The sequence below is a fragment of the Lycium ferocissimum genome, chromosome 10 (genome assembly GCF_029784015.1).
Source record: "Lycium ferocissimum isolate CSIRO_LF1 chromosome 10, AGI_CSIRO_Lferr_CH_V1, whole genome shotgun sequence".
Classification (NCBI taxonomy): Eukaryota; Viridiplantae; Streptophyta; class Magnoliopsida; order Solanales; family Solanaceae; genus Lycium; species Lycium ferocissimum.
Genome location: NC_081351.1, coordinates 55,498,487 through 55,518,570, shown reverse-complemented (window position 1 = coordinate 55,518,570; position 20,084 = coordinate 55,498,487). Strand labels below are relative to the sequence as shown.

General features: G+C 32.5%; 2 protein-coding genes across 4 annotated transcripts; one reads left to right on the top strand and one right to left on the bottom strand.

Moving 5' to 3' along the window:
• The first annotated feature begins 7,607 nt into the window (after nt 1-7,607).
• LOC132032403 (uncharacterized) lies at nt 7,608-9,960 on the top strand. Its single transcript, XM_059422023.1, has 3 exons — nt 7,608-8,239; nt 8,860-9,005; nt 9,637-9,960. Exons 1-3 carry the CDS (start codon nt 7,801-7,803, stop codon nt 9,682-9,684), a joined length of 633 nt encoding a protein of 210 aa, XP_059278006.1. The 5' UTR covers nt 7,608-7,800; the 3' UTR covers nt 9,685-9,960.
• Nucleotides 9,961-10,715: 755 nt separating this feature from the next.
• On the bottom strand, nt 10,716-18,549 carry LOC132034346 (lipase-like). 3 transcript variants are annotated; one of them, XM_059424666.1, is made up of 11 exons: nt 18,254-18,549; nt 17,697-17,766; nt 16,347-16,432; nt 15,570-15,635; nt 15,382-15,429; nt 15,232-15,299; nt 13,592-13,664; nt 13,345-13,506; nt 12,915-13,109; nt 11,959-12,047; nt 10,716-11,251 (listed from the first exon to the last, which is right to left on the bottom strand). In XM_059424666.1, the coding sequence occupies exons 2-11, from the start codon at nt 17,761-17,763 to the stop codon at nt 11,038-11,040; spliced, it is 1,068 nt and encodes a 355-aa protein (XP_059280649.1). In that variant the 5' UTR covers nt 17,764-17,766; nt 18,254-18,549; the 3' UTR covers nt 10,716-11,037. The 3 variants fall into 3 exon arrangements, with proteins under 3 accessions (XP_059280649.1, XP_059280650.1, XP_059280651.1); XM_059424667.1 differs by lacking the exon at nt 18,254-18,549 and adding an exon at nt 18,073-18,230; XM_059424668.1 differs by lacking the exon at nt 18,254-18,549 and adding an exon at nt 18,132-18,187.
• Nucleotides 18,550-20,084: the final 1,535 nt, after the last annotated feature.

Sequence of the window (20,084 nt, the reverse complement as noted above, 5' to 3'; positions counted from 1 at the left end):
AGGAATTCACGTACGTAATAATAATAAATAGAGTTTGTTCGATTTAATCGTTTCGCTACGAGGATAGAGATATACCCTTTAGCCCTACGTAGTTGAATACGGAGAAATAAATGCGTTCTTGTTACCTCGATGACCATAGAGATATAGGCGTTATAGTAACATCTACGAGCTTGTGAGTAGTTCGAGAGAATATCATAAAGTATAATTAACCCGTCAACTAGTAACCCGGGAAATAAAATAGGTGGAATTGTCCGAAGATCAAGCTGGATTGTCGAAAGCCATGACCCTAGATCTTTCTCTCATCGATAATTCTTACAATCTTTGTCAAGATATTAAATCCACAAAAACACCCATCACAAATTGTTTACTTTTGATTTTTAGTTTAGTACAATAAACATCTTGATTTTCACTTTCTTGAATAGTTTCATCCGAATTTGAATTAGCTTGACAGTAGAATCTAAGTCTCTGTGGGATCGATATCTGGACTTAACAGTCTATATTACTTGTACGACCACGTATACTTTCGTGTGCGTTTGGTAGCAACAGTTTGGTTTTGAATTTTTAAAAATCGATAATATTTGGTTTGGTTTTGGTTTAACTAAGAGCAAACCGAAGAAAAAACCGAACCGAACCGACAAATTTATACGTAAGTTTTATAATTATATATATACAATATATTAGTTTTTATAAATAATTTTAAATAATTTATATACTTTTTAAGCAAAATTTTATTTTGTCTCTAATAGGCTGATGAACTTTATACTGTAAGCCGATTTAAAAAAAAAAAAATCCATGAATTCAAACTCATTTATTCAAAGAAACAACTATATGAGATTTACCTAGATTTATTTTTTGTATTTCTTATAAACTTTATTCACTTAATTAAAATCATAAATCTTAAGATATTTTCTTCATAATGCAAGAAAAGGGTAATAACGAATTATAAGTTGGAAAAAGATAGAAAATTCTCTCCTAATTGTAGGAAAAAAACATGAAAGAGAGAAATACCGTTAATTTTCTTAAAAACCGACCCAAACCGACTACAACCAAACCTATGGATATGTATTATATTTGGTTTGGTTTGATTTTAATAATTTTAAAAATCGACTAGATTGGTTTGGTTTTGGTTTTAACCTAAAACCGACCCAAACCGACCCATGAACACCCCTAGTTTTGGATACAGAGCACAAACTACAGTATTATATTAATCGTGTTTTGAACATACAACTTATTGGTAATATAAGTAAAAGGAGTAAAAAGATTCAAGCGGATTTTTATTTTAAAAACTAACAAAATAATGAATAAACAATTGCAATTTGAGAAATTATATAACCAATTAACATTAATAAGAACAAATTTTGAAATAAAAGAAAAATATATGGGTCAAAAAATTAATTTGATGTGTAACTATATATCATAAACTTTAGTAGAATTTATATTAAATTTTAAAGAAAATACATTTATGATGTGAGACTACACGATAATATTTTCACTAAATTGATGTAAATGATAAATGTACTTATTAACAATATATCATTGTAATTATGAAAGAAGAACAACATCAAATATTGTATCATGCTAACAACGTTTCTGCTATCTGTCGAGATAAATTACGCATTTGAATTATGCGCTGAACTTTCTAATTTTTATTTGTGAGTGATAAATAAGAAATGATTGATCTTCAAGAGAATAATGTATAATGACTTACGGTTACTATATAAAATACAATTCAATCTAAGAAGCAAATATATATCTTTGCAACCCTAATAAAACTATAGCATTAAGCGATAGTAAAAAGCAGATAGAATGTTAGATTCTTAGTGCTTTACAACTTAAGAAATGAATGTTCTCATAATAAAAAAATAATAGGTTATGTTACTTTATTAAAGTATACTAAAGTTTTGGTTAGGACCAGTAGAATGTTGGTCAAAATACTATATAAGTTTTTTATAAACAACTTTTAATAGTTTAATTTTTATTAAATAGGCAAAATAGTAGCAGCAATTTTACCTTTTCTCTATATCAAATTAATCTAAAATTTGTATTCAACCATATTGGGCCGTGCTGATTATCTAGTTAAAGATAGAAACAAAAAGTGATCATTCCGCACTATTTCTACTCCATATAGTAAGCACTAAATACGCCCAACTAAAATTATACATATGTTAAAATTATAATATCTGAATATTAATTCGCACACATGGACCTACTGAGTTTTTCTTTCCTACTTATTGACTCTTAACATTCTGAATTTGTCTCAGATTAAAACAAAAGAGTGTAAATACATACATGCCATTATTATCGCTCCAGCAAAATACAATGGTCCCTTATGCCATAAACATGGAATAAAGAGGAACCACTTCTATTCTCGGAGTTGAGGTACATGAAGAATGGATTTTTGGTCCCTTTCATCCAACGATGTCGAAGACACGGGTTCGATTGCCGTACACTTGTAAACTCATACTCCCTTCGTTTCAATTTATGTGAACCCATTTGAATGGGCACAATATTTAAGAAAGAGAAAAGACTTTTGAAATTTGTGGTTCAAAATAAGTCTTGAATATTTGTGTGGTTGTAAATCATCTCATAAAGTGAATTTGTTTCCAAATTAGGAAAGAGGTCATTCATTTTAGCATAGACTAAAAAGGAAATAGGTTCACATAAATTGAAACAGAGAAAGTATTTGTTTATTATACTTCTAGTCAAAATAATGAGCAGTACATATGTATTATGTGAAAATATTCCAATAGTAAACCTAACCCACTAACTGTAATAACTTTTTTTAGCATTAATAACTTACATAAATAGTTATAGTTTCTAGGCTTCTAATCAACCGTAGCTACTGTTTTTGTAATTACAATTCTTAGCTATGTTTTACCTATTTAGCGTGTATTCAGGTGTATTCAAATATACGATTCAAAAAAATAAGTCAGTCAAATACATATGTAAATAGAGCAGTCAAACAACACATACAGTCAAATACTCTACTTTTCCAAAATATCGTCAGCCAAATACATATGCATATAGATCGGTCAAACAACACATACAGTCAAATGCATCTAGTATGCCTAAATATACAGTCAACCAAATACATATACCTTATAGTTACTGATAAGTTGGTATTTTACCAACTTATTTCCTCTTTAATCTTAGATTGTTGTTATGTTTTGATTGAGAAAATAGTGCATTTAATGTCGTTTACTTCAATTTTATAGGTTTATATGATTGAGAAGTGATCATGAAGAAATCAACTGAAAAACAAGTCAAAAAGAGGTCAAAGTGAAGAAAATGACAAAAATGGCTAAAACTGCAAAAAAGTGACAGATTTGCAAATTCTGAAAATCAGTGGCTATTTTGGACATATTTTTTATTGGAAAATTGTGCAACTATAAAAGGAAGACTTGAAGGAAAATATCATCATCGTTGGCCATATTTACAAGCTTGGAGAGCTAGGGTTTTTGCATCCACACTTGGGGATTGGAGATTTGAAGATCTTGATAAGAAATTTTTTAATCCTTTACTCATTTCTTCAATTCCTTGCTTTGTATTGTATATCTAAGTGTGTAGAATTTTATTCCATCACTTTAATCTTGTTTATGAAAATATTCATTATCAAGTGTTGATTAAATATCTTGTTTTGCTTATGTATTGAACAATTTTTATTTCTAATGAAGTGGGTTAATGTTCTTCTATCAACTCTTCATGCTTTAATGTCTCTTAATGGTTGCAAACATTATTTGTGCCTAAGTACTTTTACTTTGCTTGAGAAAGAAAGTGAAAGTTAAGAAAAGAGTTAGATAGCAAGGATTTGGGTCATTAAATCCATCTAATAACTTAAGCTAGAGATAGGATAGTTAATTTGAGGTTGAATTGATTGTGTTTAACATCACACTCTACGGCATGAGAAAGCTTAGAGTGAAATTCATTGATTTGGTTGGAAGACTTCAACGAGATTTTAGAAATCATTATCTATTAACATAAACTCGCTCTTAGTTATAAAATTGTACAATACGTTGGATCGTTACTTGAGAGTAATTTCCCTTGTATCCATGCTTGCGGTCATTGATCATTTTACTTGCTTTCTAGGTTAGTGTTATCTTTGTTAGATTTTTAATCAAAAAAATCAATATCGAAAAAGTGTTTAGCTTAGTTTAGTTGGTGATAATTCCTTACTTTCTTGATCGCTTAGTATATTGTTCCCTGTGCGATTCAACCCCGACTCATAGTTGGGTAAATTATATTGCATACGATGGTGTACACTTTCTCATTTGAGGAGTGGATTTGGACGTTATCAGTTACGAGCTGTAAATACCAATATCTTATAGCTACGGTTTGTAATAAAATTAAAGTGTAGTTATTATACTTAAATATCTCTTACATGTTAGCTACCATGTAAAAATTCCTTGAAAATATTCCACTAACTGTAAATCCTAAATTCTGTCCGACTTTTGAAGCGTTCAACCATAGTCCAGCCCATTAGAGGTCCAATTTAGAGCACACTGTACAAATGTGGAACTATCATTAATTTCTTTTACTAGGATAATATATACGTATAAAGAGATTCGGTCCATAATTTAAGGGAGTATTCTAATTGCATTAAGATACTTCTTTGAAAAATTTCATGTTTGTACCATACACATGAATGTATATTTGCTTCTAATAACGGTTGGAAAGTGATACAAAGAGCTTTCATTGAGTTTATGATGAAAAATAGACAAGCCGTTTTTGGATTAGAATGCTAATGCTTCCTTATCAGCTACCCTTTGTTTTATTCAGTTGCTATTACGTGGGCTAATCAAGACAATAACTATTACTTGGGTTTATCATTTCCCTCTTTGAAAGTAACAAGAAGGAGTGATGTTTTTATTATAATACAAATAAAGTTTATTGATAATTTCTTTCATAGAGGTAAATTGCATAGTATGATAATCATGTATTTTAAGAAATTGTGCTCTAAATTGGAAACAAAAAGATAAGGATTGAAAAAATATATTCCTAAAAGACATGAAGGAAAAGATGATGAGAATTTTTAACTAATTATAGAGATGGGAAAGACGACTATATGATTAATCTAATGCAAGTGTTGCTTTCTCTCATCAATGAAAAGAAATTCAATTCTGTTTTGAAAAAACAATTAATGTTACATTGAGTTAAACGATTATCTTCGAATTTTCTTCTTGGAATTAACTTCACATTTAAACTCTACCTCTTAGCCAGAACAAGTTCTTTAAAACCTCATGTTATGCCAATTAAACTTTTGGAAACTGTTGATCCTCACGTTTAAAGTCTTGATCTTCAGATTTATTTAACTGACTCCATCTTCCAGTGATTGCCCTAATGTTACTTCACATAAAATGTACTCCCTCCGTCCCATAATAAGTGTCACCTTAGCCAAAAACACGCATATTAAGAAACCAATAATGATGCAATGTGAAATTTATCAAATTTTCCCTATATAATAAAAATAATACTTTTACCTTTTGATTAGAGCATGCACAAGAAGCAAACCTTTTGACATTGAGAATCCAACAATATCAAATTACTATGTAGCTTTTCCAATCATTTATTTAACTGACTCCATCTTCCAGTGATTGCCCTAATGTTCCTTCACATAAAATGTAGTTAATAAATCCTCAAATGTCCCATTAAAATTGTATTTGCGCATATCATATTCTTAATAAAGAAAAGTTAAATTTGCTTAATTAAGAGAAAAATCAAACGGATAGTCCTAACAAATCATGTTACTATCATATCATCATAGGAAAAACTAATGAACTACACCCTCAGTTTCAATGTGTTTGGCTTGATTGGGAGTACGAGGGTCAAACTAACTAATGCTCTGTGTGAATTCGGATATAGAATCTTTAAGTTTTATGAAACAAAATTTACATCTTTATAAACTACATAAAAAGTATTATAAGTAGGCGTTTGGACATGCGACTTGAAACCATGCTTTGAAATCAGCGTTTGGACATGGGATTTCATCTCATCCAAAAAGGCATGATTTGGGGTTTCAAACCATGTTCAAACGACACCTCATAGTAGGCGTTTGGACATGCAATTTGAAACGACGGTTTGAAACCATGAGATGAAATCAGCGTTTGGACATGCGATTTCATCTCATGGTTTCAAAACATGGGATGAAATCCCAAATCGTCCAAACAGGCATGATTTAGGATTTTAAACCATGTCCAAACGGCACCATAGTAAAAGTTAACAATTCAAAATAGTTAAAAGGTATTTGAAAATTATGGTCAAAGAAGATGTATGTTGACTGTCCAAATAGTAACCAAAACAAACAAATTGAAACAAATGGAGCAAAAAAGGAACGGAAAGGGGCCAAAAATACCCCTAACGTATGGGAAATGACTCACAAATACCCTTCTTCCACCTTTTGGTTTAAAAATACCATTATCCTTTGTTTTTTGCTCAAAAATACCCCTCAAACTAACAGCCTTAACTTTGCAACTTAAAAACAGCCACGTGGCATATTTTGATTTGCCACATATATTATTTAATTTAAAAATTAGACCCACCCATTTCTTAAACCCAACCGGCCCCTAAGTAATCTGACTCGTTTGTTTCTAAATTAAAACCCATGATCTCATTTTCCTTAGAACGCAACATTCAGCCTCTGGAGGGACCTTCAAACCTTCAAGTGACACTGCAGGTTAGCAGATTTAGTGTTCAGCAGTTTAACAGACAAAGAAACGACCCAGAATTATAATATAGGAAAAATGCAGTTGAGAATTGACAACTGGTTTATAGAGAAGAAAAAAGAAAAGGCTAACAGACAATGCTTAGCGGATGTTTCAACTTTAATTTCATAAACTAAATTTATGTTTCCTTTCAAACGGCCGGCAACAGCCCTTTCTTTGCATGCATGAATTGGCCCTTTCAAACAAAACAAGTAGTGCTAATTAGTTTAATTCATAACCATAATTTCGAAGTACAATTGTTACAAATAAATGTACTTTTAAATAAGAAATTCGAAGAAAAAGGTAAAATAAAAATATTAAGATATAATGTTAAGTAGTCTCCCCGCCTCAATTTGTGTGCTACAGTTCGGATTTTGTGAGTCAAACTTTTCTATTTTGACTGTGAATTCAGACATACAATCTTTAAGTTATTTGAAAAATAATTTACATATTTATAAACTACATACAATATATTATATGTCACAATAATTGCAAAATATTTATAAGGGGTACGAATAATCCACAATCAAAGATTTTCTTGTTTGACTTTCGAAAAGCGAAAAATGTCACATAAATTGATAATACATCTTGTATGTCAAATAGACTTATCTAAGCTATTCACTGCGGGTATGATTGCACCCACAACATTTGATTCGGACCATATACATATAGATGAAAAAAGAAAAACCAAAAATGTATATATATAGTAAATCGCATATAATTGACTTAAAATCTTGAATTCTCTCTTATGATTAACGTTGGAGGCAAATTTGGCTAGAGAATATACCATTGGACATCTTTTTTTCAATTTAACAAAATTATTTTTAAAAATTAAAAAAATACTGTGCAAATTCTCAACCTTGAAAAGCCAACGAAAAAAACGGCTCCTCTGTCAATTATAATAGAAACCTCCAACACCCTCTCCAAGAAAACAGAGAGCCAATAATATTCTCCATCAATCTTTCTCTCCTCTATTTCTCTACTATCTTTTCTTTTTTCCCTTTGAATCCAAAAACAAAAGGGAAAACAGAAAAATATCAATACCCCATTTCTTCCTCTGTTTTCCTTGTGCAAGTTCCTCCAATTCTTTATATAATAAAAGATGGGTTGTGGGGAATCAAAGCATGCAATTGCAACAGAAAACACCACCATTCCTAAGAACAAGAGATCATTGAGTTCTAAATCTGAGTCCTCCACAAAGGCTGAAACTCAAGAAAATGTTAAGACAACCGAAAATGAAGAAACTGTGAAAAAAAGTGATGAAAAAGTGGAGGTTACAGCCAAGGTGGAGGAGGTAATTGCACCTAAAGTTGTGGCTAAGGAAGAAGAAGTTAAAGAAAACTCTGAGAAGAAAGAAATGGGGCAATTGGAAAAAGCCAAAGAAGAGGTGGTTGTTGTTGAAAAGAAGGAAGAAAAAGTTGTAGAAACTCAACCTGAAGAGAAGAAGAAGAATGGAAATGATGAAACAACCCCTTCTGTTGGTGTTGCTGTTGAAGAGAAGAAAGAATCAGTTGAAGAGATTAAAGCAGAAGAAAAAACTGGTTTGTTGACTTTTTTTCATCATACTCCTAGTTTTCTGTTAAATTAGTTGGAAAACAATTGTTTCTTTTGCCAAAATTCAAAAAAAGTTCGTTTTAAATTGTTTCCAAAAAATTTAAAATGCAAAACATGGTAATTTTTCAATAGGGAAAATTAAATACCAGGCCGCTCGGCCAAAATATTTAGGGCAAGTTACATATTCGACTGGTAAGTCAAAAATAAGTACATTCGCTAGCTAAATATACACTATTATGCATGAGATATATGTATATTTATATATATATATATATATATATATATATCATACATTAATATACATAAAAATAATACATTTGATGGCTATTATTTTAGTGAGCGACTATTTATGTCAATTGTCCATTTTAATTTTCAAATTAAGTTATTCAGGTCCATTCTTTTTCATGAATTTTGATGGCTTTCTTTTATATATATATATTTTGAGAGTAAAAATTTGTAATTCTTTTTCGGTATGTGGTTTTCTAGGATAAGCAACAAGGGGGGAAAACAAAGGAATTATGTTTGGATTAAAATTTGAACTTGTTTAATTTACTCTCTTCTTTTATTCCCTTGTTGATATTATGAATATGCATTTTTTAACCCATAGAGGAGACCATTAAGCCAGCTGAAGAAGAGAAAGAAAAAGAAAAAGAGAAGGAAGAAGTCACCACTACTTGTGAGGCAACAGATGCTGCTAAACCAGAAACTGCCAAGGATGCTACTAAACCAGAGACAGAGGAAAAGCCAAAAGAGGTATGAACTTGAAATGTAAAATGTTAAATCCTTTTATCAATTTTTATACAAGTTATTGTTTGGCAGTTGGCACAAAGAAAGTCATTTTCCTGGAAATATAAGTTATTCGGAAATTGAGATAGAATGTGAGATAATAATACGGATTTTTAGCAATGCATGGATTAAACTAACTAAATGACAAAAAGCACCCTCAAATTCTTCAAAATTAGTTCTCTGAATGCAACATTCAAACATGTAACAAGAAATAATTCATGCATTACAATCACTACATTATTCATCAATGGATTCGGATCGGCATATTTATATGTCCTTGCTTGCATAACAAATCGCATAATAACTTGTATTTGAACCAAATGAGCCCTAGACATTATTATTAACCTTTAGTGCTAAAAAATGATCATCAAATCACTCTCCAATTTACTAATATTATTAAATAAAAATTCATAAATCATTTTTTCACTCACTACCCAAACACTGAAATTCCCTATGAAATATATTTTCCACAGGAAATGACTTTCGTTGTACCAAAGACATGCTAACAAAATTTCTTCGTTGAAAGAATCTTATTCCCATGTTGATAATGTTAGCAGTTGTTGATGGAAAAAAATGTCATTTTTTCTGAATTTTGCAGGAGAAAGCTACTGAAACATCAGCAGCTACAGATTCGAAAACAGATTGAACTGCAGGCATGGGAATATCGAAGAGGGCTGCTTATTAGTTTAATCCTAGCTTTTTAAAGCCTGTTGTAATTTCAGCTTAAGTATACATATCTGTGCTGTTTTCAGATGACTGATATACTACTCTGTTCTTCATATCTCCCATTTCATCAAAATCTGCTCATGGGAATTTCTTTAAGTTGTTGTCAAAGCTTTCTGCAAATGTATCATTCCCAAACTTCTCTGAGTCTTGAATTATGATATGAATATAGTATTGTTCTGTTGGTCTTCTTGACATTATTAAGAATCTCCAGTTCACCAACCCATCATTAAATGAAATATTCCCTTCATCCCATTTTATACAGTGGTATTAAACTGAATATGTTAAGATGTTAATTTGAGTTATATTACTATATTAGTACTTGTGAAAGAATAGAAATTTGTTTGATATTTAAACACATTACTTCAATGTTAAGAAATTTAGGGGGTCTGTGCATATTTTTTAACATAAAGATATTACAAAATGGCAAACATTTTGAAACATCCCAAAATTGGGGGAGAAAAAGGTGTCACATAAATTTGTACCATAAAATAGAGACATATATCTCATTCTTAGTTCTAGACTTCTAGTTGGTCATTTATTTTCATTCTATTAATTGGTTCTAGTTCCGAAAAAACACGTACAATAAACATGAAGCTGTATCATCTTACTGAAAAATTCTTGTCTCCCGTTCCTATTCTAGAGAAAAAAATTAATCTTAGATAGAATGGGTGTTTCAGACACAGTTATTCCAACTTTCCATCTTGAGATATAGATGATGCTCAAATGAATAGCAAAGAAATTCCCTAAAGCAAACAAAAGAACTACTACTATAGTAATAGGAGATTCGCACCACCAAAGGATGTGGTGTAGCGAATGAGTTGTTCCTCCTTTAATTAGAGATCTCAGGTTCAAACCCTGAATATGGAGAAATCCTTGATAGGGAGAGCTTCACCCGAACGCGGAGCGAATCCAGATATAGTGGAAAACAAATTAAATAATAGGAGATTCGTCTATAACACAACTGCTAGTGATCGGAAATCCAATTTTTGTCATTTTATAAGGGATATGTAGCTACTTCTAGGAATTAACAGAATATTAATCATCTATGACAAGTAATAGTTAAATATATTTTATTTACATGTATGAGATGTTTAAAAAAAAAAGATTAAAAAAGAAGTTAAAGAAAGGAACTATATACATGACGTCCTTCCAAGCAAAGGACAGAACTGAATAATTTGACTAGCTATACAATTTCCTCTTTAAGCCTTCAGAGGGAAACTCTGCTTCAGCTCTCCTAAATTTTAGAGAGCCAAATGGCAATCCCAATGAATATCTATAACGATCTCCCTTCCTCACTAGACTCCACATTCATTCTCAAAACAGAAGAAGATATATTTCTGAAGAAGATGACATTTCCGTTGCTGTCTGCTGTGCGATACGCCGCTAGACCATTACTCATCACAATTCTGCATCCGGCTGATATATCACATGACATTTTTACACCATAATATCTCAAATGATCCTTAATACTGTTGCCACTCACCGACCTACATAGATTTGATAAAGTTAAAAAGAGGATAACAGCTCTAGTAATATTCAGCCTGTCGTTTATTACTACGAAGAAATTATAGAGGGGTGCACCGCGTTTAGGTGTCTCGACATGTTTCTAACCCAAAATGTTCTTTCTGAATCCTAAATTACCGGCGACATTACATATTCCTTTCATTACAACAGTAAAATCACTGCCTCTCTCACCACATTAAGTTCCATTTGAACTTCTTTGGATTAAACTTCAAAAAAAATACCACTTCTACTCAATTTTCTATAAAGTGACTAGGCTCGTATCAAATATCAGTGTTTTATGGTTTCACTTTCTCTCTTTTTTTTTTTCTTTTTTTTTTTTCAACAAAAAAAGTGACTCTTTTTCTTTCTCATCCTCATCATCACAGTTTTGTACAGTTGTGTTTCATATCTGTGACAGCTTTAAAAAGTTCTTGTCAGAATTTTGTTTAATGTATTTTTCTTCTCTCTTTTCAAATTATTTTTCTTATTTGACAAATGAAAGTTGTATGAATCAGCATTTTTGACATAATGCTTTATAAAGGATCCAAGTTTGCCCTCAACTGGTTATGATTTGCCATAAGCCTTTTGCACTGTCTGGATTATAGTTTAACTTAATCTAACCAACATGAAAAGCAATTTGAAGAAATCCAGTGCATATATTTCTGCTGAGCACATGAAAGAGGAACTTTACCTGCTGCAAGAAGGATCCTCCCCAGAATTATCACAGACCTTTTCAACTGTATAAACTAAACTTCCAAAGCCAATATCATAAAGCCAGACCTGCACTTTCAAGATCTTACACAGTCAATACATAGACCACGAATCACGACAGCAAGAGGCAGAGTCACTTTGATTTGTCTAAACATTGTTTTAATGCTACTTTACCTGATTAAAAAAAAAACATAGTTTGAATGCTCTAAATGAGAAAGACTAGCACCATGAGTTTTTATCATATGTAACATATTAAGTGTAGAAGTTACAGAAAAAGGTACAGTTATTGATGCCCTTCTTTTAATTAAATTCATTGACACCCTAATTTGAACGTAATCTAAAAGAGAGTGGGATAGCTGAACACAAAAAAACAATGGGATAAAAAGATATTACTCCCTCCCATCCCGTTTTTGTGACAATATTTGTGTGAGCACAGAGATTAAGTTTATTATCGGCAAGGACAGAAGAACATAGTAAAATAATTGCTGAAAGTTGGTTACAAACAACAATTATGCCTCAGTCCTAAACAAGTCAGGGTTGACCATATGGATCCTCACTGACCATGTTTCTCCATGTAAATTCATCTCAGGCTAACACTATAAACAACTATGCTTCAATCTCAAACTATACAAAATAAAAATAAAAAGTAGTACTAGAAGTTCTCTGTATTTTCTACTTGCATAAAAATCTCTAAGATGCAGAATGTTGGTTAATAGAGCAAATTCACAATTTCATATTAACGTGGAAATTTGAATAGCTAAATGAATTTAAATTCTTGAGATTTGCATTTATGAATTAGCCCGTAGTATTGAACTCAAGATATTCTATAGAAAGATAGCTGCCTCATTCCTTACAACTTTCCATGCACTTCAAGACATCGATACACTTATGCAGTTCAAAATCAAGCACTACATGGTTTTGAGTTGCGGAACTTGCCTCCCTAGGGAAATGACGGTAACCTTTGTGAGGGAAGTAGCGATAGTGAGGGGGCAAATGAGGCACCATATCATGACCATTTGTAACACGAATTGTATTGGGGACCCGTTCATGGTAGTAGGACGCAAATGCAGCATTGCCCATTCGTGGTTGTCCAAATGTCATAACCGAAATATTCTGGCATCCAAGATGCACCTGGAATAAGAAGATAAATCCATTAGCTGAAAGTTGGAGAATGTTTCTTGTATTATATGGCCAATGGTCCACAAGACATGTAACTTTCTTCTTTCGTTAAGAAAAAAGCATGATCTGTCGGTAAGGATATACAAGATCAGTGATATTTAAGACAAGACCTATCTCTTTAAATAGCAAGTCAGAAAATGTAAACAACGAATTTTTGTAAAAATAGTGGCAAGTCTTTAGTGCATACGGCGAGATCCAGGCCACAGAAAGCAGCCATAGCCCCTCCCATTGAGTGCCCGGTCACTATAATTTGAATATCTCCATACAACTCTTTCGCTCTTTGAACAGCACTTAAAACTCCTGGGCGCAATGACGTGTTGTGGTAAGCAGAATAAAATCCATGATGCACCTGAAAAGAGGCAGAGATGACTAATATGCAGAAAAGAAGGTTAAAAAACAAAACAGAAGCAGAAGAGGTGGTGTCATACACACACCATTGCATCTTCCATTCCCGGATAAGATATATCATGCTGCTTCCAGTATAGATCTTCAATCCAATTCTGTAGGCTGTAACCAAAAAGTTCAAACTTAACTATACGTCAAATATGTCGAATCACAGAGCCACAGACCATATAGCTTCATTCCTACACAGTAATATTACATCACAACTGCGAGCAGATTGATCAGAGGTTATTGGATTTTAAACTTGGTCACAATGAACATCAACAAGCAAAAGAAAAGTCTTAACATTTGACAGCTTAGACCTGAAGGCTCTATTCAACTTCTTTTTTACTCCCATTTACAATATTGTCCTAAACAGAAAGTAACAGAATCTGATCCAAGCAGCTTCAGCAGCTCCTGATCCACATGTTATATAACCAACAATCATAATCTATGAGGTCAAGCGCATTTAATCTCCTCAACAAACTTTTGAAAACAAAATCACGACCAGTTATAGCATAATTATAAGTAGTCAATCAGGTACCTTAGTGCTTAGAAAATTCTATAATGACTGAGTCTTATTTTATCAGGGCAAATGTTTTGAGACAAACAGTGGGTGGTTCACTTGTGCTGAGGCCCGAGGTGGAAGCCCAATGTCCAATGGTGACATTTTCTTATTCTACTATTAAAAAATGTCTCCAATATAAACAAATAGAAAAATGCAGAAGAAACTTAGAAAATTGAGTGCTGTTTGGTTCATGCTTTACTTTTATGCAAATGCTTCACACAATTTTTGGCTTTTCCTCGACATGCACACATAATGTGGTTTGCTAAGACGAGCTTCAACAACTAAGTTATCCCTTCTAAGTTCTAAACATTTTGCTAAAATCTGCTTCAACAACGAAATTATCCTTTCATTTGATAAAGCTTCTACTTCCTTTTTCGTTTTTTTCTTCAAGAAACAATCCTCTAAGGTGCATATGCCTGAGGCATGACCTCAGGCATGCCAAAAGTTGCAGATCTCATAGGTGTTTCCACTTCCCCCTACCTGACCGCTAGAGGAAATTACCCTTTGACTTCCCTCAGTACATTTTACAAGCACATTTCACATTGATTAGGACTATTCAGGTTGAAAGTAGATCCTAACGAAAAATGCTTACATGTCAAGAACATCAATTAAAACTTTTAAGCTTGTCAAACCAAAGCTAGATATCCAGTTGATAGCTAATTCTATCAATAGCATCTCTGCCTCTTTTGTTGCAATAAATTCAGCTGGAGAACAGTAGTTAGTGATACACCCAAATTGGCGTATGAATCCACAACATTGTAGAAGATGGTTTAGACCTTGTTCTTGTTTTTAACATCACAAATTTGCAAGGAATATGAATAGCCAGCTTGCACCCAGACAGTTGGCCAGCAAAGTACATAGAAGTACAACTTTCTCTTTTGATTTTACAACTTAACACGAATTTATCACCTCAGTCACGAAGTTTTACTGACTTTCATTAGGTTCACAGGATTTAGAGAGTAGCATATCATTATTCCTTTCAAGAGAATTGTTTTCCCACGAAGACATCCATTTTAACGTAACTAATTAACCATGAAACTACACATTTGAATTCCCATACATCAAATTTAATGTTGCACAACAATAATAATGAAGTAAGGGGCAGTGGACCAGTGGTAACCAAACCTGCTTTCCTGAGTGCCTCTGAATGCAATAACAATGGCATTAAGATCCTGTGCCACACCGACAAATGCCTGCGATAGGCATTGAGTATTAGATTACAAAGTAGGGCCTCTAATTAAGAGCAGGCTTGCTTCTGCATAAAGTAATACACACCTGGAGACATCGTTGCACATCAACAATGAGCTCTGTAATTTGAAATCCCTGCTCAAGAAAAAAAGGAAATATATCATTCGCAACAACTTAATAATGAAGGCTTGAATAAACCAATCATATATGAAAACTACGGCTTGATATTTAATATGAAGCTTTTTTAGTATTAGATAATGCTCCATATAGATTACCTTAGTTAAATCATTACATCTTGAGCATGTCCAAGTAAATAACTCCGTCAAATCTGACACATAGACCTACAAATGAAAGGGAAAATTATGGTTATAGTCTAGTTGATATCAAATATAAGTCAACAATGTAAAGTAATTAGTGCATTAAAGGAGCAGCCTGAATTGGCAAATGTCGTGCATTAACTGCAAATTAAAAGTGCAGAAAACAAAAGACAAGAGTTCTAGAAATATAGAGTTAAAACTACATAGAAAGCATCTGATGATCTTAATAAAATACTTATAGCTTGTTTGGGCAAGCTTCTAAAATCAACTTATTTTGGAAAATGTTTTTTTTTTTCAAAAGAGTTTTCCAAAAAGTATTTCTTGTGAGAAGCGGTTTGTGTTTGGCTAATAAATTTGAAAAACACTTTTGAGCAACAATTAGTGTTTGGCCAAGCTTTTAAAAAGTGCTTCTAAGTGTATTTTTTCAAAACAAAAAAAAAAGCACTTCAGAGGAGAAGCTACTTTTTCAGCTTCTCAAAAACAGCTTGTGCTTTTACTCAAAGCACTCTTTCTTCTCCTAAAAGCTTGGCCAAACACCTCAGCCTTGAAGAAGGTTGCCCAAACATGATTCAGTTGTATTTTCAACTCAAGCGATGAAGCCTCCAAGATTCTAGATACAGAACTTTTACATTGTCATAAAGGAATATAGTCACCCTTGTGGCCCCGAAACTACAACAGATCCAGATAGAATTTGGAACAAAATCTTAACAAGGTAAGGAAGTATACAGAACTTACAGCTGAAGCATATTCCACTAATATGGTGGCAAGGGTGTGATTGTAGATAGCGGCATGATGCTTGTTCTTGGCCTTCACTTTGAGGTCTGCAGCCAAAATAATTGTAAGCTAGCTAGAAATTTTGTTAATGGTAGTCAACCAAGTCCATGATCAGTTTACGGCGACAATCATTAAAGAGCAGGGTGTAAACAGAAAAATAACTTCAAAACATATAGAAGTAAAACTTGGTGATGACGTCTTGATCAGTTTGAATAAGCACTAAGTTCCGACATCTAAACATACAGCAGACCTATCAGCGTTTGCACAATCCTCTATAACAGCTCCACCACGCCTACCTCAATCTTATTTCCACTCCTTCTGTTTCAAAAGTGTCCTAGTTTGGCTTTGCATAAGATTAACATAAGAGTTAAAGTTATAAGATGTTTAATATTAAATGAGTCATATACCCAATTTTTTGTTTTCTTAAAATACCGCCGAAATATAGTTGGATAAAGAAAGTTAAATTAGTCCAGTTTTAACTTTCGAGATCTAAGCGTTAAATCTAAAACTATTTTGAAAAATGTTGTTTGTTTAAAGCCTTTTTGGGTGAAGCTCCTTAAGACACTTTTTCAATGGAAAATCTACTTCCACTCACAAAACTTCAAAGAAAAAATAAACAAAAAGATACAACTATCCAAACACTATTTTCTTTTGCATAAATAAAAGGAAGTGGATATTATTTTGCAGGGAAATAAAAAGACAAACATTTAATTGGAAATAGAGGGAGTGAGACCTTTTACTAATACGTTATATCAAAGTTATCTCCAAAAGTGAGCACCCAATGCCTACTATCATCTATCAGTGATTCAAAAATCACTAAGCACCTGAATATACAAAATCCTAAGCTTGACTTAACTCAAAAACGAAATTTCACATGCTACTGCACGATGAAAGCTGACATATTTTTTTGCTATGCACGATTACATAAAGTTGGATTGCAACACATAAAACATAATACACTTATCGCCTATTAAAGTAAAAATCGAATCAATGGTATAAATTCATAATTATTGGACAACGTGATTACCTCTGCCAATTGAAAATAATATTGAACACCCTTCAATTGGATCACAAAACCATCCAAGAAAATATACTACAGTTAGCATAGAGCAAATTAAAATTCAAATCAATAGCAATAAGTCGATAGTTACTGCAAATAACGATTCTACCTCTACTAGTTGAAAGAAATCAATTAAGTAGGGAAAATAGCCAGATTTATTTTGATAGCAAACAATCCAAATAAACATGCTACACTACGGGCTTAGGAAACTAAAAATTAAAGTGCAAGTAGTAATTCACTATTATGATTACCTCTACCAGTTGAAAAGGCAATTAAGCATAGGAAAATAGACACCTTTAACCAAGCTTTTCCATCCATACCCTGTATTACAATATTCAAAACAAAACTTCAGCTACAAAAATTAACCTCGAAAAGTGGTTGATTTCTCAGATGTTCACTCAACTAACAGTTATTATCCCAGAAAGTCACCTTTCTTCTTGATTCAAATTTCTTCTAACAAAAAGTGACTTTCTGCGATAATAGCTATCAGTTAAGTGACCATCTGAGAAATCAACTCGTCAAAAAGGGACCTAAATTGAGAATGCAAAACCCCATAAATAAAACACATATATAAATCAGGACATAATAATTACATAAAATTCGAAGAGTTAGTGGCCAAAAACACACCTAAACTATCACTTTTTGCGAGTTTGATACCCCAATGATCCACTATTCCCTTTACCTACCTAAATGATCACTCCATTTGTCTTAAAACACACAATTGAGGTATGAAATTCGCGAGAAAGTGATAGTTTAGGCGCCTTGTTGACCATTTAACTCAAATTCAAATAAACAACAGTGGATTTACCTGGAAACTCTGTTAAAAACAAATTGTTTTTTTTTTTTTGTCTAGTTTCCTTGTATCCGCTTTTCCTTTTGGATTTGTTCAATTTAGGGGAAAGGAAAAGCGTGGAATGGAGAAGGATTTCCAAGCTTTTTGGTAAAAGAAAATAAAAAGGTTTGACTAATAATTGGAATTTGGTTACGTGCAATGTGATTTCGTGACGATTCTGAAATCTATGCGGCGTTTATTAGTCGTGATGTGGTGGCGTACAGACGCAGATTGTGACTCACTCGGATACGGACTGATAGGATTGAGTTGCCCGTATACAGCCGCTTTATTTATTTTCATTTATTTTCCTTTCTTTTCTTTTTCTAATTCTCATACAGTCAAAACCCCTCTATAACAGCATGTTGGGTTCGAAATTTTTTAGCTGTTATAGAGAGTTGCTGTTATACACCTATAACAGCATTTGCCATTAAAATAATATGTGGCTGTTATAGGCAAAAAAGATGCATAAAACCTATGCTTTTTATTTTTAATATTGTAAAAAATAATAAATTATTTAAAATTTAAATCTCAAAGATATGAATGCTTCACTAATTAAACATTTAAGAAAGTTAATACAATTTCAATAAATTCATAACTGAATGTATAAAGTTTTAAGCTCTAAGACAGACATTTTAAATCTATAGAAATATAGTATATTAAAATATCAAATTAAATATTTTTCCATGAAGCTCTTTTATTTATTGTAATAAAACAATGATATTCATATGTAATATTCTGTCATAAATATAGTATATTAAAGTGTCAAATTAACTATTTGATCAAAATCTATATACTTATTGTTGGTAACCATATATATTCTATTTTTTATAAAGATAATTAACTACTATATTACCTAAAAAACGAGATAGTAATATATATATGGGGGTAATTTTACAAAGAGCGTACTGTCATAAAATTGGCCGTTGCCGTTATAAGTAAAATGCTGTTATAGAGAAGTAAAATATAACATAAAAGATTGGTTTCAAAAAATCTTAGCTGTTATAGAGAGGTCATGTTATACGCGGATGCCGTTATAGAGAGGTCTGACTGTATTTCTTTTTAACCACTAAAGACTGTTTTTCCCTCCCACTTCACTTTCCAAATTTATTGACAAGTTTGCAAATTACAACTAACTGTATCTTCCATGAATTTTCATCGTGAAAAAAGAAGCATAAGTTTTCTTTTGGCTTAATGCATGTGCGGCCCATTAAACTTGCCCCTTTTATACCATGCCTATTTATCTATACAAAATGAAGGGCCATTGGCGCGATGATGTATTTATAAGGATTTGCTTTTATCATTTTTCACAAATCTTTGATTTTACCCTTGCTTTTTACCATGAAAAAGTCAAACCTCACGCATATTAAAATAAACACCACCATCAACAACAACAACATAGCCAGTGTGATCTCACAAGTGGGTCTGGAGAATGTGGAGTGTACGCAGACCTTATCTCTGCCTTTGTGGGGTAGAGAGGTTGTTTCCGATAGACCCTCGGTTCAAAAGAAACGTGGTCAGTGCGCAGATTGCAAGAAAAATAAGATAGCAAAATATCAAGATTTAAAACAAAGAAAAAGAGAAGAGGAGATGAAGGGCTAGCCCTCTACCTCTCACACATGCATTCAACCACCTACTAATTGTCTACCCTAATTTTCAATCTCCAAATCTTCCTATCTAAGTTCATGTCCTCAGTCAGCTGGAGTTGTGTCATGTCTAGTCTAATCACCTCCCCCAGTTCTTCGTTGGTCTACCTTTACCTCTCGTAACTCCTACTACAACCAATCTCTCACATCTTCTAACTGGCTCA